Here is a 23472-nt window from a genome sequence, read left to right as displayed (position 1 = left end):
CAATATGAATTGCTATTTCATCCAGTCGGACATTATCAAACTAAATCTATAAAGTGCAGGAGGAGAAGCTGGTGTTTCTGCTGCCGTGCAGTGCGGACAGAGAGGGGCGGTGCTGGCCCTCCTCCCACGCTACGCGGCTTGAATAGGCTCCGTCACTCCTCGCGGTGATGGAGATGTCAGGCGAGCAGCAGCATGCTCCGTTAGTCACTGACAGCGAGGATATCCAACAATGGGAAAAAAAAAAGTATTTGCAGCTCCACCGAAATGCGTGAAGCGGTGCGTTGATAGTGTGGTTGTCCCGCAATGAGCCGCCGACCTCCGGATCGGAGTGGAGCTGGACGGGACATGAGGGCAGCCTGGATCCTGACTGTGACCTCCCTCCTCACCGCTCAGACTGCCGGAGGAGCACCGCTGGTCCCGGACCCTGAGGTACTCCTGTCTTTAGATCTAATGGTGTTTGGTAGAAAGGAGATATATCGCTGAATAAAAAGCGTTTTTTTTACTTTTTGGCGATCAGCGTATATAAAAACGGCTTATAGAAATGTGTGACCTGCATTCATCCTAATGTGTTTTCGTTATTTTACCTTTAATTGAACAGCTCGAATACATAACATTGTTCTAGCCTTTCTACTTAATTACTTCTAGTTTTATGAAAATTGCCTATAAACATGATTTTGAACTGTTGGTTTGAGACGAGTAATTTATTTTCATGTGCTTAGTCTATAATTGTAGATGACTGTATCTTTACCTTTTTAAGTCCCCAATAAGCCTATTTAGACTTGTGCGAGTTGTAAATCCCTGTGCGGTCTGATTAACCAAACATAAGCCAGGTCTAGGATGGACTACATTTCGTTGACTGTAAAATTACTTCTGACAAAAGGAACGATTATTGTTCATATGCACGGCCCATATAATATAAAACGTGACGCTAACTGTAATGCGTTATGCTCATTTTGTAACCAGATGTGCAAGCTCAGTTTGTGGCAAAGGGAACCGTTTAATCATTTTCTAGATATTTCATACAGCAGTGGTTCATCGACCCTAAATGAAAATGAACCTAATTATTATTTTAAAAAAATGTAAAGGGTTCTAGGATATGGATATTACAAATCATACCAAGGCCATTTAGCATAACACTACATTGGATTAATTGTACTTTTCTGTTGTGAATCTACTTAAGTTAAATATACTGGCTTGAGAACTGCTACATGTTTACTTTATTGTCTGCAATAAAAGTTAATGTGCTGCACATGGTGACACAAAAAGAAGACCGAGCCCAGTACAACAGTTTGTGTCCGAGTGTGCTTTGGGATTTTACCATTTAATTGGCATAGTGTGGTATGAACTGCAGTAGTTTAATTTGCCAGCTGTCTTCGTTGGCCATCCTTGCGCTGTAGGAGCATATAATGTTAGGCTGTTACATGTGTTTCCCAAACTTTACTCTCGCGCTAACATAAAAAGCCTTCTGGCATGTTCCAGTATCTCTAATGGGACAAAGGGACATTTGTGCACTTTCCTGTTTACTGGAGTACATCTGTCTTCTCAATTTTAATTTCTATCTCACCCTCACCACATCTGTAATCATAGCTGTGCCTGCTGTTGTCTGAACACGAAACCGGCTACATCCACATGAGAGATCGTAATATTAAACTAACGAGGCTAATCTCAACCGCAATGCAACAACATCTTTTGTCATGCACCCAGTCGGTTCATTTTTTCACACTATTGTATAGGTGCTGAAGTATTCTCGGCTTGTATGAAATGCTTGAGAAATAATTACTAGGAATTTTCTGGGACACCTCAGGGGTTTCTCTCTTATGGGTGGTCCAGATCTATACATCCGCCTTGACAACCTACAGCAGCTACAGTATGAATGGACAATTATCTTTACACTTTTATGATTTGTTCCTTTCCCTCCTGGGGAGGTTTGCCTCTCTGGGGATTTACCAGCGTGTGTTCGTATGAGAGGCAAAATGTTACTGTGAAATAATCTCGTTTTTTTTTTTACAGAGGGGGTCTTGGGTGCACAATAATAATCACAAAGTTTTTTTTGTGTTTAGTTGGAGCAGTTCTGAAGTAGTGTTAACAAGTTTTACATCAACTGTTGCAGGTTTTTCTGGAAAAGTACGGCTACCTCCATCAGGACAACCACATCCACAATGCAGTAGAGATGCAGTCAGCTATCTGGTAGGTGGTACAATTTACGTGATAGGATTTCAGAACAAAGTGATGCATATTTTTCCTCTACATTTTGCTGACCACAGTTAGCTGGTGCTCAGTGCGTTCATCAGGGGGGGAGGGTGAGCTCGGCGTGGGAAGAGCCCCGGAGCTGAACGCCAGTGCAGGGCAGTAAAACACACCCTCACCTCTCCTGAACCCTCTCTGAACCACCCAGGAATGCCAAGAACCTCGCCCTCTGGCCAAAATACTGACTGTACAATAATACAAACTGATTGAAAAGATTTGCTTGTGCTGAGTGTTGGGTAGTAAACTGTGTGTGGTTGACAAACATGTAAAGTGTCATCTTGTGATTGAGACACTTGAAAAATGGTTCTAAATAATTGAGTTTATGAACTTCCTGAACCATTGCTCCTGTATTTAAAAAAACCTGACTTCATGACCCAAAGCAATCACATTACATAACTTTATTCAGAATCATTAGGAACAATGTGTTACACTTTTCTAAACTTGCCTGAAGAGAATCATGCAAACCTTTCCCCTCTCCGCAGTGAGTTCCAGTGGCTTTCCCGGCTTCCTGTCACAGGCGAGCTTGACAGCGTCACCCTGAGGCAGATGGCGGAGCCCCGCTGTGGGGTGTCGGATGAGGGCAGCCAGCAGATCTGGACTCAGAGAGTAAACGTCATCTTCACCGGAAAGGGCGCCGCTCTCAGGCGACCACGGCGCCGCAGGAAGCGCTCTGCTACACAAGGTATTGTGTGAAACATGTACACGTGTGAGACACCAGGTTTGTTTTTGAGTATCATGAGAGAGCATAGCAGCATGTATGTTTTATGTGCATGGAAGATTGGAAAGCTGTGACATCATTCATTGTCCGGATGGGCAAAATGCTGGGAAATTTCAAGGTGGAAACTAACGGAATTAACAGGAATTCATGGGAATTAACGTGAAATAATGTGATTAAAATGGCAAAAATGTAACATTGTACTTTAGCTTTCATTGAACAGCAACAACAAATGCATCCCTGTTGCCCTGTATGTGTAGGTTTGTGTGTCCTGTTGAGGAGTGGTCTTGAAGACAGTTAACTGGGAGGGTCTGCACCAATAAACTAAAGCACTAAATAGAGCTGAGGGGTGTAATTAAAGCTGTCGGAGTGTCTGACGTTGCACGCGTCAGCCTGGGCGGTTCCTGCTTTTACCTGCAATTACGCAAGTCAAAGTATCTTGTACTTTATCTTCGCTTGGTGAAAATCTTTAGTTTAAAAGTTGCGTGCTCCACTGTGGGTTTGAGAAAGTCTGAGAATCCCTTGAGTCCAAAAGACCACTCAACTAGTCTAGTTTTTCTTAGTTTGTAAAATGATTTGGGATTCCTTCGAACAACAGCAATGTATCTTGCAGCTCCAGTTTGTTTAAGAACAATCCTCAATTATTCCAAGTTGTGCCACTAAAAATACTACAGTTTTGGACCAGTATCGTCTCTGTGTAGTTTGATAGTTCCTTTAAATTCCTTTCAAGAATTAGTGAGGCTCTTATTAGAGATTCTGCAAATGTTCTTTTAAACACAGCAATAAAAGCATTCACTGGTGTGCAATTTAAACGGGCTTTAAGTAGTTAAGAGTGCAGCTGGCCACTGCCAGATTTCTTGCAGACTCCATGAGGTAATTGAGGTCCCCTCCTAGCTTAGGGTGCTTTCCAGAAATCTTTGACAATTACTAACAGGTATAGTTTCTCCCTTGTTTTATAAACGTGTGGGAGACATTGAGTGGAGCTGGGGCAAAATATTTAAACTAAAATGGATTTCTTTACCTTATAGATGGGGCATTTATTTCACCTTCACATGCATGGGGATCAGGTGGGGTTGTTGAAGCCATATGGCTCAGGGTATCTGTGAATAAACTTAAAGGCTCCATTTTAACACGATACATATGTGTCTTTAATGACTTATGTTTACATTTCTCACTGTCTCTCTGGTGCTGTCATTCCTCACAGTCATTTGTGAATGCAGCAGCAGCAGCAGCAGTCCTTGGTGACAACCCCAGGAGTAGGAGGTTTTCTTCTCTCTCTGTCTCTACTTGTGCCTCCGGCCTTATGATGTGTGAAGCCTCTGCATTCCTTCCTGTCACTGACGAGGTTGGCTAATGTTCGGGGAATGCAGCGGTGGCTGATGTTTGCTGCTGCCTCTTCATGTCGGTACCTGACGCGTTCCTTCTGGTAAACACATCCACAACTGACTGGCTGGAATTATGTTGTTTGCCCGGCTGGCTGACTATTTAAATGGCCCGAAATCTTCCTGGCTGAATGAGTAAATATCTTGCTGACTGATTGTCTTGGATGGATCACAACCTGTTCTTGATTAGGAAAACAACTCTCTGTCATTATTTTAGACCCAGACATGACTCATATGACATGTGGCAGTATTATTTTTATTATATCAGATCTGACGTCCACTGATCTAGTTTAGCAATGTAATGACTTCATTGTGACTATAGTAAGGCTGTGTAACCACCGCCTTGTACTCAAACAATAGTTTGCGTTGTGACACAGTTGCAGCAGATATCTTTCTGCACGTGGATTTGAAGAAATCTTACTGAAGAGTTTAATGTTTGGATAGAGCATTGGGTCAAACAGATTCAGACACATGCCAGAGAATCCGCTTTTAATTACTTGTGTACAACTCTTTCTTGTTGGAATGAATCTTTCTGAGTTCAGCAGTCCCGGACTTTTCCTCCAGAGCCATTCATTTGTTGCTGTGTGTGAAATGTTTTGACATTTGGTAAAGACATTTTTTGTCCTCGTCAGGATGAATTGTGATCACTTTGACAAGAACCTAATGCTAACTCTTGGAGCTGTTTGACCTTGATAGCTGGCACCGGCTGCTAAACCCAGCCTGCAGAGATGAGTCTGACGGGCAGCTTGTTTATTCACTCTCAGCTGTGGTGTGATTTGATTTTGTTTTGTGTGAACGTGGTCGCCTCTGAGCTCGCTGGAAACGTAAAACAAACCTTGACCTGTGTTGGTATCTGATGGTCGTTCCCTCTGATATTTACAGAGCTGACATTCCACCACCCATGTCCAAGATAAGCGAGGGAACTGTGATAGGTGTGTGTGTGTGTGATTGTTTTACATGTGCGCTGTTGGATTCTGTGCCCTGGCCTGGAAACTGTTAACCAACTGTTAGCCATTTCACAACAACATCAATTACTGTAATTTTACACTATTTCAGCAGAATGCACAGATTGGAGCTCAGGGTTTTGCTCACGATTGCTTGATTAGTAATTGCTGAAATGCTAAGATGGCGAACCTGTTTGACCCAAGCAGGTTGTCATTGTGGGCATGTTAGTGTGCTGACCTTAGTGTTTAGCTGTGTTAAACAGCCTCCAAGCTTACACCAGTACCAAACAACATATTTCTGCACCTCCACAAACAATAACTCTGGCTATCAGATGATCTCAGTCACTTCCTAATGTCTGTGATAACCCTCCCTCCCCACACCGCTGCTATAGAGGGCATCATGATAATTGCTTCCATAAGGGAAGTCGGGGAATGTATTGTGTATCTGACTTCCTGGCTTCCCTGCAGTCCTCGGGGACCTCTTACTCTGCGGCGGTCTGGGATGGAGAGAAGGCGCCTGGGCTCTGCTGAGAATACATTTCTACTACTCACATCATGTGGCAGCAAGCCTAATGCATATAGTTCATCCAGTGTTCCAGATATGAACTTGTGTATACAAATCTGACTTTAAAAGGAGAATGCAGGTTGTCACGGCAGGGAAATTACTCCTGAGGTTCAATTCTTACCTTCTTGCACCCATTTTTTTAATGCCACCACGCTGACAACCAGCCGTGGCCAAAGGCATTATGTTTTTGGAATGTCCGCCCGTTTATAGACAACATCCGTCCCATTTTTGTGAAAGCGATATCTCAGGACTGCTTCGGGGAATTTCTTGGTCAAAGGTCAGGGTCACTGCGATATGCTAATTATGACAATTTCACACAAATGTGTAATAGGATAAAATTATGATCTCATGACGTTTTGGACAGATATGGATGTAAATTGCAATTTGACTGGTTGGCGTAGGCAAAGTATTTTCCCTTGAATGAATGCAAATCAATGGAATGATTGTTATTCACTCCCATACAGCTGTAGTGTTCGCGGGGCTGCTGCTTTCACTTTTATTATCTCACATTTCTGTGAAGCGTAAATACCAAGGATCAAGTTTACACCAAGACTTGTGTTGCGTTTACTGCTGAAGCACAACTTCTATTTGTGTGTTTACACAAACAGAAACACACATTGATGCCATCACCGTGTCTTAATGGCTCCAGATATCCAGATATGTTCCTTCCTCCAGGGAGCTGTTGAGGTTCACAGTATATGCAGAGCATACCTTTTGTTTATCGCTCTCATCTTTGACATGACTCTCTGCTGTGTTCAACCCAGCACAAACGGCATCTAAATAACTCAAGGGTCCACATTCTCAAACCCGACTGCCTCCGTGTATTAGTGAGCAGAAGTATTTGCAGACCTCCCACTTGCATTTGGCCTCCACATCGTGGAAAACATACACCGACCGCATCTTTAAATATTTTGGCAACTGTAAGTGTGCTTGATTTGTCTTGCCACTCTCTAATTGAGCCCCAAATGTGAAAGGATGTGTAAGTTTGTAAAGATTCTAGCACTCTGTGTCCTCACCCTCTCTCAAGCCCTCTTACAAATACAAGTACAAATACTTTTAAAGGGCACTACCCTGAAGAGTTATTGCCACTTCACCTTTTGCAGGGGTCTCCTTTTTTTTGACTCAAAACCTTGAGACTTTGAAAACATCAACTATGTACTATATACAGTACGTTGTTGTCCTTGTTGGGACAATTGTATGTGTTGTTTGTTCACTTTGCATGAAGTCATGTCAACGGAATAATATATATATATATATGATTTGAAATATAATTATTTTATAGAGATATTCAGCCTGTATTTTACATTTATTTGGGATATTTTCTGGGTAAAATGTAACAAATGAGCTAAAATCCTCTATTCCAAATATGTTCATTATCTCCAGAGTCTTGCCAATAAGAAAAAGTTAGAGGACCTGAAGCCCAGAAAATATGAAATGGGTTCGGTATTTTTGGAGATGATTTAGATGATTATTACAGCGAACTGTACTTCATAAAATGCCTCTTATCCTCTTGTTTAGAATGTGTTCACCAACTCTTTCATCACCGCGGTCCCCTCTTGGACTTGGGACAGTCCAGCGTCTCCAGCTGCCTTCCCTCGAAGGTTCATATAATGAATGATTGTTTCCTGTGAGGTGCCTCTTTGTTCGTTTGTTGTGCTGCATTGTTTGCTGTTTTTATTTGCTTTGTCTTCAGATTACTACATTCAGTAATCCTATTTCTACACAGAGAGATTAGCCTTTTTGTAACTTAAAGAACGGCTGAATTTAACTCCACACTTCCATCTCTCCCGAAATGAATGTGAGATTCTGAAGTTTGCGACACATTATAATTATATCTAAGCTGAGAAGCCACAGACGTGTGTTGAAGTAAATTGTTTAGTCAAGAGTGTGCTCAGAGTGCTTGTTAGCTTACCCAGCTGTGAGCTAATGTGGTTAACATCCTATCATTTTGGATGTAGAGAGACTCTACTTCAAAGCCTCACAGTTGAACGTGGGATGTCTGGCATCCACATTTATAAAACGGATATGCAAGATGTAAATACATATCTACTCCAGTAGGTAATAATAATATGAATTGTTTATGAAACCTTTTTTCAAAGCCACCTTAAATGTCAATGATAAAACCAGTAGAAGCACCAGGCATGAATTCAAACAAGCTTGCAAACAAAAAGAAAGGAAACAGACGGATTAGTGGGAGGAAAACAAATTGCAGTGTGTATTTATTTGTTTGAAGGACTTTGTCAGATGCGATCTCGGTAACAGAAATTTGAAAAGCCGTTGATTCAAGTCAGATGAGGCTGGAAGGCCAGTGGGTGAAGTGGCAGCTTGCTGAGGCTGCAGGTTTTACACTTGAATTAGTTATGTTTGAGCTTGTCAGGCTTTGTGTTTGGCCTGTGTTGTATTAACATTACTGTTAAGAAATGCCACATTTCTTGCATGGACTCCTGCCTACAGTTCTGCTTTTCTGAGTGCCAACAGACATCTTCCGCCCTCTACAAGGTGGAGTGGCACTACAACGAAAAATCGAACAATTCCCTTCAATTTTTTTGCTCACAGAAACACTTTTTATTCTTTTGTGATTTGAGCTTACACTGGCTGTAAGTCTGCGGTGAATACGATTGTGAGCTTCATGCCTGCCTGTTTCATATATCTGCTCCTCTTGCTCTCTCTCTCTGCGTTTATGTATTGTCCAGCTGAGAAGTGGTACAAACGTCACCTGACCTACCAGATAGTGAATTGGCCTCGCCACCTGTCTCTGGGCTCCGTGCAGCTGGCGGTGCGTGCTGCCTTCCAGCTGTGGAGCAACGTATCGGGCCTGGTGTTCCAGGAGGCTGCCGAAGGCCCCGCAGACATCCGACTGGCATTTTACGAGGGAGACCACAACGACGGGGCCAGCAATGCCTTCGACGGACCAGGTCAGGGACAACCACACACTGAGTCAAGTCATCACGGATCTGCCTATCTGATCCATACTTTAAATCAGTGTGTGTGTGTGAGATGATTGTTTTGTGGCATGATCTTGTGTATGTAATTTGCCCTTTAGACTTCTCTTGTCAATGAGATCCTGATCCCAACTTCCTGAATACATAAAGCTGAACAAGAATTGCTGTTTGAGTTTTCACAATAATACTAGACAATGAAAATAAACCAACTAGTCAACAACTGAGCAGTGACCTACTCAAGCCACCGCTCAGCAGTTGAGAATGTATTTATTTCAGTCCAATACTGTACTCTGACACTGTACAACACACTGCCTCTCACTGCTTCGCTCCTTTTTGACTTTCAGGAGGAACTCTGGCGCACGCCTTCCTGCCTCGCAGGGGGGAAGCCCACTTTGACATGGCTGAGAGGTGGACGCTAAACGGACACAAGGGACACAACCTGTTCATGGTGACCGCCCACGAGATCGGGCACACTCTGGGACTGGAGCACTCCCCCGTCCGTCACGCCTTAATGTCGCCGTACTACAGGAAGCTCGGCCGCAGCCTGGTGCTGAGCTGGGACGACATCATCGCAGTGCAGCAGCTGTACGGTGAGATGACATCTCTTTATGGCGCAGATCCTGCTTGTGGGTTCATTGTTAGAAACTCATGGACGCTTTAGTGGACAAATGACGACTGGCCACTGTCTGGCCTCAGGACGGCTGGGTTAAAGATGGTGAGTTGAGGTTGCAGTATAGAATGGACTGTTATTGTAATACAGAGAACCACTTACATGATTGACTGACTTGTTCTGGAACCAGACTTGTCTTTTGAGGAATCGCGGGAATAGAGGCATTTTTACTCTGCTGCCCATTAAAGCGGGAGTCGTGGCACTGATCTGTGAAAAGGCCAGAGAGGCCGCCTGAAGGCCACCAGCTGCAGACGCAGAATGAGTAGAGCAGTAGCGCTGTTGAGAGTTCCCTGAGTTCATTAAAACCTAGATTTGACAAAAAATGACCGTAACAATTCTGGATCCAGAAAGCTATCTGCTTGTAGTTTATTTCTTGCTGTTTGTCTTTCTCGTGAAACAAAGCTCCCAACAAAAAATGTGATTACAAGCGAGATTATTTAAAGGTTTCTCTATAGAACAGAAAGAGAAAGAGCAGATTATTATTTCTTTTTTTCAAACACTGCTTTTAGTTCAGTTTGTCCCGAACAGCACGATGAGTTTGTTCTATCAGTTGCAGCTCTGTGGCCTCTCAGCTGCATGGAAAAGTAGGTTGAGGGCAGCAGAGTTGGTGTGATCGTCATAATAACACTCTGCCCTGAAAAAAACACACACACACACACACACACACACACACACACACACAGCTTTGTCGGCACTGTTGTAACAGGTTGCTGCGGTAGCTGCAGAATGTGGAGCTTTACATACATCTGTGTGCATGACTAATGTAATAGTTTCTGTTTACCTTGAGCGTGTTGTTCCTTCTGGCATGTGTAAGGCAGGTTTCCACATGTGCAGAGCTCTTCTATTACGTGTGCCCTCTCTGCAGCAAAGAGGCTGACTTTGCCGCAGCAGTTGCGCAAGAACATTGTCTTTAAAGTATCTTCTGCCACTACTTGACCCCCTCTGTGATGGTGTGCGACGCTGAATGTTCAAGATGCAAATAGTGCATCAAGTGCTTACCCTGCTTTGACTCTGAAATGAGGTGTCGAACAGCTGCAAAGGGCCAGTGAACACACCGAATGCTGCAGGAATGTTTGCATTGCTGCAGGACAGTCCCACAATCATTTGGATAATACAACTCTAAACTTGAGATATAGATCAACAGAAGCCTGCAGGCAGCCCGGGTCCAGATTCCTCTTTCTGTGTTTAATAACTGAGGATATTTCCCATCTGCTTTGCCTCTGGTGATATTCTGGCCTCAGCTTCCTAACATGGTATTTGCCAGCCTTTATTCCTCAGGGCCTCCCTTGTTCACTCTGCATTAAAACAACGGCAACTCACCACTCTGCTGCCTCAGACACACATTTCCATTTTCAGCTCAGTTACACTCAATAACTGTTGCACTTAATGCCACTATTTTTAAATTGATGTGACCATATACTACCATTGAATTAATAGCTCTACGTGTTTTGCTTTTACACTGAAAGCTAAACCTGGCAATGTTTGCTCATCAGTCTTTAAATCATTGGCAGCTTACTCTGATAACCTTTTTTTTTTAGATGCTTGTCATCCAGGATCCTTCTGCTCAGTCTAGCGAAATGAAACATGCTTCAGACATGTTTGCTTATCATCCTGATTTCCACCCTGTGGCAGTAATTTCTGCAGACTGCAGCTGCTCCCACGTAAAAGTCAAGGAACTCCAGATGCATAGGAAACTAAAACTGACAGGTCTGTAGGCCTCATGAAAAACGTTACATCTGCCTAAAGATATGAGCTGTAGGCAATGTGAGTATATCTGGTTGTGTGTGTGTGTGTGTGTGAGAGAGAGAGAGAGAGAATCATTCCTGGTGTTGGCATTGTGATCTGATAATGAGCAGAAGTGAGGCATTCTGAATATGTCAGTCTCTCCAGAGCTCCTCTGGCTGTTCTTTGGCAAGATGCATGGAACTTATATCTTATATCTTATATTATAGAAGTCTGTCCTGTAAGATAATGTGTGTATAGTATGTGTGATGAACAGCAGTGGTTTTACAATCATTAATTATTACTAAGCACATTTTGTTAATAATAGTCATGACATTCTGAATTCTTCTTGCACCACTGATGAATGTAAACAGCATAAGGAGGGAGGTGAGGTCAGACAACCAGCCCTTATCTTACTACACTGCTCCTACACACACATACACACAGACACACACTCTCTCTCACACACCGCTACACAGCTATTCATGTGTTATCCACTCTGGTGTGTGTGTGTGTCTATTTTTCCTGCCGTCTTCCTCCTGTTCTTGGGTGTGCTGATTTTATCCACCTCCTACACAAATGTTTGTTCAACTCCTTGCAAACGAAATGACTGTAATCATGTCTGAGCAGCACTCTTATGCTTTGGTATGTTGTTCTTTTTCCTTTTGTACTGTTTGAGTCTTTCTTTATTCTTTTCATCTCATGTGCCAGAAATCTGCACTATTATGCTGTACAGGCCAAAAAAAGATGTTATTTGTGCTAACACAATACTTTTAAGGTTCCAGTGTGCGCCATTGTTTATTTCCTGTGCAGTACAATGTCATCCATCAGTGTACATTGTTCCCATGCTGTCCAATTTTGGAAATACTTAAATTGCTGTTGACATGCTTGAGAAATTAGACTGTCTGTCCTCACAGCTTAGTTTGGTCACTGTAGGCTTTAAATAACAAACTATGCGTGGGAAATTTAAGCACAGGTGGACGGACAACAACCCTACTGAAAGGGATTATGCCAGTACGTGGATTCTTATTACATGGCCTTGTCTGAAGCCTTTTAGGTTCACTGTGTTGTTGCTTTGTTTGTTCCCTCAGGTAAGCCGTCAGGTGATCGCCCTGTGAGGCTGCCAGGCCAAGTTTTGCACGCCGCTCTGCAGGAGTGGGAGTTCACAGAGCTTCACAACGGGCATGAGACCACAGGGCAACCTCTCTACTGCCAGGGTGTCTTTGATGCCATCACCATGGGTGAGGTCAGAGAGAAATAGAAATTGAATGTAACATTCAGCCATATCCTTCCTGACTGTGGCTATTGGCGGATCTTCAAAAAGCTGAAAAATCTTGCAGAAACGGAAGAGAATCCTGTTATCATATTCATCTTTCTAAAACAAGTTTTCTGCACCAGTTTACTCTAGAAAAGTCTTTAATCAATGTTCACTTGCCAGATTATATTGTATATACTATACATTGAATTTAAGATATCACAACTAAACAGTCTTAGTTTGTGATAACTCCTTGGACCACTGTATCAATGCAACATAATTCAGATAGACGGGGTGGCGACAAAGCACAAGGGAATGAATTGCGGGACTAACCCAAGGCAAGGTTTATTATGAACATCAGTAACACATGGCATAAAAAGTCATAGTGTAGTATTGTATAAAGTGTCATGTAAGAATTAATAATATAGTGTGCTATAAAATGCCAGAACAAAAGCCATAGTTTAGAATGTCATAACAATTATTAATATGTCATAAAAAAGCCCTCGTATCATATGCATAAACGTGTCAAAGTATTGTATTGCTTAAAAGGTCAAGATTGAACTTAATGTGGTACATATATATATATTTACCCTTCTGCTATTTCTTTTCTGTTTTGTGTCTGCAGACCAGAATGAGACAGTGCTGGTGTTTCGGGGCAGTGTGTACTGGACAGTATCGGCTGAAGGCGGTGTGAGCGGCCCGCTGCCTCTCCGTCACCGCTGGTCTGACCTTCCTCCGGCCATCGAGGCTGCTGCCTTCTCCCTGCTGGACTCCAAGTGGTATTTTTTTAAAGGTACTGCTTCACTCAACTCATTAATGCGATTCTCACACTTCCTTTTAAAGACATTCCCTAAGCTACTGCCTAACTTCAGAAGTCTGTTAAAGCTCCCAAAATAGATGCTATTGGGCCTTTAAATAGGAAAGTGCTATTTAAAGAGTACACTGCACTGAAGCCACAGCTGTCATCTTAAAGCAGATTCACCTTTGTGTTAAAGGCTAGAACTTGTTTGAAGTTATGGTCAAGTATGCAAAACAGTTTTATGCAAAATACTGAAGCTAGGACATTTGTATTACTATGCTTATTATCTCTGTCCATTTTTGTATTTTAATAAAAATCGTAGCATTGTTATCTTTTAGAGAGTAAGTGGACAAGTCAGTTTGACCTGTGTCACAGTATGATGTCATGTGACATGTGAAATGTTGGATGAATTTGTGGAGCCACTACTATCAAATATAATATGATGGTACTTTGCAGATGATTTAAACTTTTTTTTTTGTATGATTGTTGAATCATAGAATTTGTCACTTTTCCCCTCGTCTCGTGGTGCAGGGAAGCGAATGTGGCGCTACTCAGGCAGTGTGCTGGACCAGGGCTTCCCCAGGAAGAGCAGTGAGTTGGGGCTGCCTCGACACCCTGACTGTGTCTTCTACTACGCTCCTCTGGGTCACATGGTCCTCTTCAAGGGCTCCCGTTACTCTGTGCTGAACCTCAAAACGCTGCACCAAGAGCCCTACTACCCTCGCAGGCTGACAGACTGGACGGGTGTGCCACAGGGGACCAATGGGGCGCTGACCCGTCCCGACGGACGCCTCTACCTGTTCAGAGAACAGCGATTCTGGAGATTTGACCCGGTCAAGGTTCGAGTCACCAGAGAGGGCCAGTGGGCCAAGGATCTGAGCTGGACTGGTTGTAGAGACGCTCCTCAGAGCAACAACATTCTTTGACCGGCAGTACTGTAAACTTCAGATAACGTGCAATTTGTTGATGTACATACTATAATGTAAAGGTTTTATAGCGTTTTCACCCTAAACCCACATTGAGTTTATATGTTGCAAAGTGAGCATAACTCAGCAAACTCCATTAAGGGTTTCAACTAAAATATACCCACTTGTTTTTTCCATTTTAAAGCACAAATAGTATTTATTCTGCAGAGCAATGGATATTACTGTACATGGAAATACAATTCTAGCCTCATTAATACAGGTAAGATAGTGAAAGGACTGTGCACTCTTAAGTAGGCAGACCAAACTGGTTTGGTTGGAACAATGCTTTTAAAACCATCTTTTTTTTCCTCTTATCATATTTGCACGCTGACAGAGAAACTAAAAGATATGTGTCATCTCTTCTGCAATATCAGGATATTCTATCTATTATAGACATAACGGTTGATTACTTCGACATGTGGTTGTGACAGAAACCTAAACTGGCATTAAGTACGCTGACAGTGACACTTTTCCTTCATGTTGTGCTTTTCACATGGCTACATTTTTTAGCACAATAGCTGCACTAATAAGTCGCTGGATCTAAATGTAGTAATTTAAACATTCAAGAATATTATTACCTGCACCGTTTTAAAATATTACTCACTTTGTACCACTCTCTTGGCAGCTCTGTTTCAACAATTGTACCCTACTGTATATTGTAGAAGCTTATGTGACAAGTTAAAACATTTGAAGTCATTTCTGAGTGGAAAGTGTCGCCTGCAGCTGAACTTCGGTTTCTTTACTCCAGAGGACTTCTCTTTATCCAGACTACACAGCTGTGTCCTCCTGCATAGCTTCAGATCCACTTTAACAGGTGCATCATCTTGTCCAACCTCTGTTGCAGTCATTTGATATGTTTTTAATTGCACAGTGATTATTATACATGGAGGAAGAGCGAGCAATTATTTGAACTGCTGCACTGTGATGAGTAACAGGAGCTGTGTATGTGATAAACAGTCGGTTTATAAAACTCATAAAAACTTGAGCAACAACGTTCTTTGACCAGCAGAGGGCGCTGTAAGCTTTAGATCATGTGTAATGTGTTGACGTGCTGATGGTGCTATAACTTTTTCACCCTAACGCACATGTATGTATACTTCAGAGCAATGAATATTACTGTACATGGATGTAAAGTTACAGCCGTATTAATACAGGTACAATGATCAAAGGACTGTGCAGACCACGCTCTCTTCTTTGTTGGAACAATGCTTTTAAAAGCCTCTGTTTTTGCACACCGGCAGTGAAATCAAAAGATACGTGTCATCTCCTCTGCAGTATCACTAACTATGTAACACATTGTAGAAATGACGTGTTACTTACTTAAGCCAGCGGTTCTGTGGCCTAAATCTTTGTCACTGAAATTCAAACAAATATCAAATTCTATCTAGTTTGTGACTGAAGGTCAATTGTGGTTATAAATTGGTGACATCATCATTCACTTCTGACCTTTTCATCCGATCATTGTATTCACTTTGCATTGGATTCTTCCATGACTGCAGGCGGAGCAGCCGTCTGTCAGACTAATGCAGATCATTGATTACTCAGCATTGGTATTGAAACATGTCAGAACACAAAGTAAAGCCGTCACAATCTGACCGCAACAAAAAGAGGGTTTATTCATTTATCTTTTAATACTAAGCCTTCAACATTTTACACACTGAGGACGCTCACAGTTGATGCTTCCTGACTGAGCATGCGTGCCTTTCTTTTTGCCAGTTACTCTCATTTACTTAAAAACATGAACAACGGCTAGCTGCCCTGCACACCTGCAGCGTCCTGTTGACCAATGAACGGCTCAACAGGAGCAGCTCATAACCTTAAATCTTATGCATTTGATTTGGCTATAATACATCAGTGAATGCCAGATTCAGGTTTATCTGTGAGTGGGTTCAATTTAGAAGGTCCATGGCCACAATTAAAAGTTTTATAGAAGATGTCAAGTAATGTGTGTAGAAGAAGAGACTCACAAGGTCATTAAATGTTTCCTGAAACATTCCTCTCCTCACAATAACACATCTTTTCTCAGACCGGTCTCTAAACAGCTATGATCACAACAATGATCATGTGCACTGTGCAAAAATGTTGTGTGTTTGACGACCGTCTGCTGTAACCAGTTCAGTTCAATACACGGTTAAGTTTGAACTTAAATGTATCCGTCTGCTGATCCCTCAGCTTATAGCCGTACAGTAATTAACATGTCTTAGGTCACAGGACACCTTGCATACTAATGGTTAAATTATTATTACAAAAACATTATATTACAAGATCTTTTTGTAAACGTCTAAATGTTCTCTTTAAGTAGTTATTTAGAAAATGCTGTTAACTATGTGAGGATGAATGTCCTCTTCAATACAGTAACTGGGCCTAAGTCTAGTACATGTTAACACACGAATAAAGATACTTTGAAGTGCATTTAAACAAATTAAATCAAAAGCTACTCGGCTATTCTTTCACTGTGCCTGTGACAGACTGACAGAGCTGCACTGTGGAGCGCAATCAGACTAAATCAGATTTCTTTACTCCAGAGGACTTCTATTTATCCAGACTACACAGCTGTGTCCTCCTGCATAGCGTCAGATCCACTATAACAGGTGCATCATCTTGTCCAACCTCTGTCCTCCGTGTGATATTTTATATTATTACCCCAGCATGTGACGTAGTAGCAGGCATTTAGATGAAGAACTCATCGACTGGCTCCTTGTTGTTTGCGCGTGCTGACAGCAGCTCAGCAGTAGTCCTGTTCTCCACAAAAGGCCCTTTGGAGGCACTTTGTCCTGCTGCCACAGTCCTGCTGCCACAGCCCTTCCTGGCTGCATCTGTACATCCAGCGGAGCCCCATGTCCTGGAGGCGACCTGAGGGTGCATGTGTGTCCGTGGCAGACATTGAATCAGCTCCTTGGCCAGACCCTCAACAGCTGAAGCCCCAACAGCTGGAAGCCTCTCAGAGTGGAGATACATCGAAAGGTCCGTGGAGGAAGAGCGAGCAATTGCTTTGACTGCCGTGTCAGACTTCAGCGAGACGGGGACTCCTGTGTCTACGTTGGTTTCTGGCTCCTCCTCCTCTTCCAGAAGGAGGTGGGAGAGAGAACAGGTGATGGAGGGGCGCAGAGGAGAGTCCAGGTGGTTGGTACTTGAGGGCGGTGCAGGGCTGCTGCGCTGTGATGAGTAACAGGAGCTACCTGGAGGGGTGCTACAGCAGCTTCCTGATCCCTGGCTCTCTGCTCCACCACCTCCTCCATGACGCTTCTCAAGGAGAGAGTCGCTGCGCGGCCTGTGGCCTGGTGACAACCAAAGACACACGGAGCAGACACGAAACATGTTTCAATGTTATCTTTGCAGTCAACAAAACCTTCTGTAAAATTTGAAATTTTTTTTTTAAACTTGACCTGATGAACGGATGTATTTTATTATTCTTTTTGTTGACACATGATCTGTTATTTCCCTGGTAATGATCTTTTGATTTTATCCTGAATTAAGAAACAATGTGTAAATTCTGTTTCAATATGACCACTATGAATAAATAATTAATAAATACGTCTTGAGACATCTTCGCGATGATGGTTTATAGCGTAGTTTTCTAAAAAGTGCATCTCCGGTCTCCGGTCCAAAGATGGGCCTTGGCCGTGGTTCAAAACTCCGTGCACTCCAAACATTCACGCATAAATTCACACAAGCTTTTGAATACAAAATGCAATACCTTGATAAATAGCATTTAAGACTTTTTAAGGGCCTTAATTGTTGCTTAATTGATTTAAATCGACTTTTGAATAGCCCGCAGACACCGTGAAACACAGTTTCCCCTTCTGTGCACTTACCTTGCCGGTGTGTTTGCCAGGGCAGGGGAGCGGTGAGGCTGCAGGGCGACAGGCTGTGGGCCTGTCCCGAGCTCCTGAGCTGCATTCCTAGAGGGGAAACGCTGGGGCAGGTCAGGGGGAAAGCGCAGGTCAGAGGTCGTTGGGGTTGAGCCGGGGTTTTCACCTACAGAAGGACAGAAGGCGGAGGATTATGATTTACAACAGGACTACAGAGATTTAAGTCAAGTTAAGTGATTTTGAGAGAATTAACATACACGCATCTTACATATGGCTACTCTGACAGCTTTGAGTTGGTTCCATTTCTATTATTGAACTGGCGCTGTTTTATCTTGTGAGATTGGTCTAAATCAATGATTTTAATACCAATTAAAGCTTGATTTCTTTGTTCTGAGCTAATGAAGTAACCTAAACAGTTGATTCATCTTTTGTGTGAGCAGGATGAAGAATTCTGGCCTTTTGGCTAAGAAAGTTTTTTTAAACATGTCTAATTTTGTTGAGCTATGTCTCATCAGGTTTGTGTCATGTGACATTGTTAAAAACTTAAACCTGAGAAGTGATACTGGCATCAATCAATAAGTCTTGCGACACAAGGGAAGTAAAGCAGCCATTCACATGTCATGATTTTGCCATCCCGACTCGCTCTACTCTTTATCATTTGGTACATAATTCTATTTGGACAAATACATCTGATCTCAAACCCTCAGTGAAAATCAACTTTCCAATATCAAATCCTCACATTGATCTTGTAATATGTTCTCTTTGGACAGTAAAACTATTTTGTATTATGTATCTACTTCCATAGACATCTAAACATCTGTTTCAACTATATTTACGCTGACGTGTTCTAAGTGTTTGGACAACATCTGGCAACAAAATGGGGTTTGTATCACATGCAAATCTTATAAAGTGTGATTTAAACAATGAAAATAAAGTTGGACATGCAGCTCACTAACTCATGTTGTGTATTTTTTTTAATGTTCTTCTTAAATGTTTCTCTCTTAGTTTACCGTGAGATAACTGTGAATGGAAGAAAAGCTGCTCTTTGGTTTATTCCAGGTTAATAATCATCGGTTTGTCAAACTAAAACATGAAACATAAAACTGAAAAGGCAACACAAACATTCCTTCACTTCACAAACAACTGCTGCTGCTTTCCCTCCAAAGCAAACATGCTATTCCCTCAAGCAACCTGTCCTGCTGCATATTGTGTACAAAACTTTCCGTTCTGCGAATAACATTTGAGCAGAACAGAGATCCTGCTCGTTGGACTCTCTATGTTGTGAGATAATTATGAAGTAATTACTAATTAAAAGTTGTATTTGCACTTACCTGGAAGAGAATCTTGTTGCCATCCAGATCTTCTGTCTGCCAGCGCGTGGTGCTTATGGGGGTACAGGGGTTGGGCAACAGAGGGACGAGTTGGCCAATTTCTTCCACACTAAACTGCAGCACAGCGGAGCTGCACGGCTCCACCCGAGACCCTGGTGACAACTGCTTCAAAGCCAGCTGCAGGCACAGCCCGGGCTCTGTGTGGAAAACAAGTGATTATGGGTCACTTGCCTATTTGCTTTTCATCTTATCATGATTAAAAAAAAGCTGAGCCTTAAAACTGCACTTGTTGAGATGAATAGCTTATATTTTTTGTTGCTTTAAACACTATAAAAATCAAAAAAGCACCACTTTTAAGACGAACCTGTGTGGAGAGTGAACCAGCAGAAGCCCGTCTTCTGCTCCTCTGCCTGTCGCTGCAGCACTGTCTCATAGAGCCGCACGGCATCCTCGTAGTTGTCGTATCCGCTGTACAGTGTCACGCGGAGTATTTCTCCCCCACAGTGGACCGGTCGAACCCCCCACACGGGCATGCCTGCACCCAAACTATAGAAGTCTCTGCTGGGCAGGAGGTAGGGCCGCAACATGGCATTGGCGGGGGAGCTGCTGGAGGTGATGTAGATCCCTCCAGGTCGACTGCCGCAGGTCTCGGTGTGGTGGTACTGCCAGGGCGGACGCTGAAAGAAGTCCAGCACTTTGAGGATTCGCTCCTCTCCATAGGCCTCGTGGAGGAAGAAGGTGATGGCCAGAGAAGGGAAGCCTGAGACATTTTTGAAAAAAAGGGTTATTCTCAATCAAGATAAAAAAAGAACAGATGCAGATTCTAGCAAGGGAAGCTCGCTGTGGGATTGCATGTTTACTCCATATACAGAGTAAATGTAGTATTGAGTTAAGAGTACGACATTTGAGGTAGTTGTCTTGTTCTTACATATGGAAATGATTATTTTCCTATTTACAAAAAACAAATACACAATGAGGTTGTACGGTTTGGCATCCCTATTAAATACCGACTTATATAACCAGATGTAAGTATAATAAATGCAAAACCACATGTGGAGGATCATTACCTGACACAGAACAGAGGCGGGTGTAACTTCTGAATGGGGAGGCCCTCTCTGACACATGGAAGATACGGAGACTTGGGCAGAGCCAGCGTAGGAGGCGATCCAGGGTGTGCTGCAGCAGCAGTGAGTCTCCAGGGTTGGCCAGCAGATGTAGGTTCATCAGCAGGAGCTGCTGCTGCCTGACCCGACTGGTCATGTCCTGAACTGGGGTGACACACACGCACGCACGCACGCACACACACACACACACACACACACACACACGCACACACACACGCACACGCGCACGCACACGCACGTGTACAAAGATAGCTTAGACAGGTGCAAGTGCTAAAACCAGGCAGCACAGATGTTTAAGTAGAAACCATAACAAATGTGTAGTAGTTAAAGGGGGTACTCCGGTTTCACACATCAAGATTAGTTTCCATGTGATGGGGGAGTACGACTCAGCTCGTCAAAACAGTTGTGTAATGTCACAAAGGTAGTCACATTACAACCGTCAAATTCCAGAAGGTCTTCAGTGGTTTAGTGTTTAGTTTAGTGCCAAAACAATCAGTGATGCACTGTGTTTGGAAATGGAGAGGTCATTATTCTAGCGTGTGTCTCAACACCCGTCTCATCAACACTAGTAGACTATAAACTGTCAACTCCTAGACAGTTGACAGGGTTTTATTCTACATAATATTTAGTAATTACCCACATTATAAATGTGATATAACATACTATTTCTGAGCTGGTGGTGGCATGAAGTTTGAGTCTTAATAACTATCAAAATTACATTACGGGAAGTGTTGGATTTTGACCGTTCTTATAATAAATCTGTCCCCTTGTGAGTCTCCTAACTTTAAATTACAGCTGTGCCTCTTAATCCTCTGTATGAGTGAATGAATACTTACCGCCAGATGAGGACATCCTGCTGCAGTCAGATCTAGTTAAGAAGACACAAAATAATAAGAAGTACACAAAGTGATTAATTCAGGTGTACATTGGCTGGAGGAAAAGACAAACATCTGTCTCCATCTTGTGGCGGTTGGTTTGGAAAACAAGCCACCGTTGGTCACCATGACAACAAACACATTTAGGAGACAACATCTTAAAGAGGACAACAGTTATAAACACCTGTAGTTAACGTGCGAAGAGGTTAAAGGTCACAGTTTAGTTGCTGGTTTGAAATAATAACCCCTCTACGATTTACTGCCGAAGAGTTTCCATTGTGGCTGCAGCTACAGCTAACGTTAGCATCGTTAGCTTAACGTTGACTCACTCGGTTTCATCTCCGGAGTCCACGTTCTGCATGGTCGGACCTCTTTAATAGCGACACTCCTCGAAACATGGTCCGGAAGAAGCTGCGGGGCCTTCTTCTTTCACATTTGGTCGAGCCATCTGCACAGAAAGTTTGCGCGGTGTTGCTTGCGGCAGTGCGGAGGACTGAGGGTGAAGAGAAGCATCGCGTTTGATTTCTTTCCACAGTCTGCTCCAGTAAAAGAAGAAGAAGAAGAAGAAGAAGAAGGGGGGACTCTTTTGCTGGGACGCTGACGTCAGGAGGCAATATAACCATGCACCGTTATGTTAAAATAAAAGCACTGGATATTTAGTAGGAGAAAACAAAAAGTGGAGATGCATGCTGGACTACATCCAGGAGGCTGAAGTCTGGGCGAAAGGGACCCAGGAGGTGTGTGCTGCTGTCGGTCTAAAGCCGCATATATATAATAACATGGAGCAGATGGCATGCGTCTAACAACATAGGAAGACAAAGGAGGCAGTCCAGAAGGGCCGGGCAGATTTAAACGTGCAGGGCAGGCTCTCTAAACCCTAAAAAATGAAAGACATTGTTTCGTTAATACCATTAAACTCGCTTTTGGCGCACACCGCGTTTTGACAAGTCCTGTGAAAGACACCCACTGCAAACACAGTCCATCAAAACCTAATGCAGTCCCAATGACATACATCTTACCTTAATGCATGGAGACTCTAAAATGTGTTCAATGTTTAACAAATCACCAACACATGAAATAAATACAGATGTGTGTCTAACGATGACACTGTGAACTAACTCTATACATGTTTAAATCCTAACTCATTGTGTTATTTCATCATGCATCTTCTCAAAATTGCGTGTTGCAGGTCATTTCTGTTTAATTTCAGCAGTTTTTTTATTTCATAATTTCAGTCTTTGCCTGTCGATTCAGACCAGCTACTCAGACTTTTGTTCAATTGAGCCGACAGAACATTATGAAATAAAAAATGACCTAAAATAAACTGAAAAAGAAGAACATTATTTTAAGCTTATGGGTATATTACACATTTTGTCAATCTATTTATATTGATTATGTATCTCTCTGTTTTAGAACAGTGTTGATTAAACTTCATGGTCATTTTAAAGGCTGCAGTTTGTGGCGCTTTTGTCGTTTCTAAAACACATTTTATATCAGAGGATAGATATTAGAAACACCTCATAATATAATTCAACAACACAGACTACAGCCTCCAAACAGGACATACAGTTGAATCCACACCTCTCTTAACAGTTTAAATAAAACTACACATTTTAACTGGGTTTGATGCTCTTGAAAGGGACTACAGATGAAAAATAGCCGTTTGCTAACTCTGGCGCAGTTACAGAAATGTTTTTATTAATGTGCACTGTCCCTTATCAAATAAACCAATAAATAAAAGAAGAAAGAAAAAGAAAAAGTTGCACTTCCATCTCAAACTACTGTAGTAAACAATGTACTTCAGAGATCTAGAAAGTTCCTTTTGAACCCTAAACTTAGCTTTAATTATGGTTAGAGAGGCAAGTACTCTGACTTTTGCCAAGGCCTTCACATGAAAGATGTAAAAAGAAAAGAAGGAAAAGAAAAACCCACCCCTTCATTTTTTTTTATTCTACATTTACTATGATGAAAACAAGGCCCTGTACATTCCACCTTTGCAGTGAGTACAATAATTATTTTACAATTTGTACACATTAGAACATGGTGCTAGACTGGCTCCACCGGTCCAAAAATCCCAAAAAAATCTCTTTGAAAGCTGCACCACAAGGAACCTTCCATTCAAAG

At 42.4% G+C, this 23472-nt stretch overlaps 2 protein-coding genes across 2 annotated transcripts; one reads left to right on the top strand and one right to left on the bottom strand.

Moving 5' to 3' along the window:
* Positions 1-64: 64 nt before the first annotated feature.
* Positions 65-15277, top strand: mmp28 (matrix metallopeptidase 28). The gene is made up of 8 exons (XM_031860609.1): positions 65-429; positions 2111-2187; positions 2730-2929; positions 8547-8768; positions 9140-9385; positions 12279-12428; positions 13068-13235; positions 13773-15277. The coding sequence occupies exons 1-8, from the start codon at positions 304-306 to the stop codon at positions 14165-14167; spliced, it is 1584 nt and encodes a 527-aa protein (XP_031716469.1). The 5' UTR covers positions 65-303; the 3' UTR covers positions 14168-15277.
* Positions 14592-23405, bottom strand: fam124b (family with sequence similarity 124B). The gene is given in 8 exon segments (XM_031860608.1): positions 14592-17484; positions 18022-18184; positions 19350-19546; positions 19714-20109; positions 20417-20617; positions 21310-21341; positions 21678-21706; positions 21708-23405. Coding segments are annotated over 8 exon segments (1890 nt in total). The 5' UTR covers positions 21972-23405; the 3' UTR covers positions 14592-16876.
* Between the last annotated feature and the right edge of the window lie 67 nt (positions 23406-23472).

Source organism: Anarrhichthys ocellatus, unplaced genomic scaffold, assembly GCF_004355925.1.
Source record: "Anarrhichthys ocellatus isolate YVR2014 unplaced genomic scaffold, GSC_Weel_1.0 scaffold24, whole genome shotgun sequence".
NCBI classification, from domain to species: domain Eukaryota; kingdom Metazoa; phylum Chordata; class Actinopteri; order Perciformes; family Anarhichadidae; genus Anarrhichthys; species Anarrhichthys ocellatus.
The sequence above is the reverse complement of the archived record's forward strand: the minus strand, read 5'-3'. Positions and strand labels throughout refer to the sequence as shown.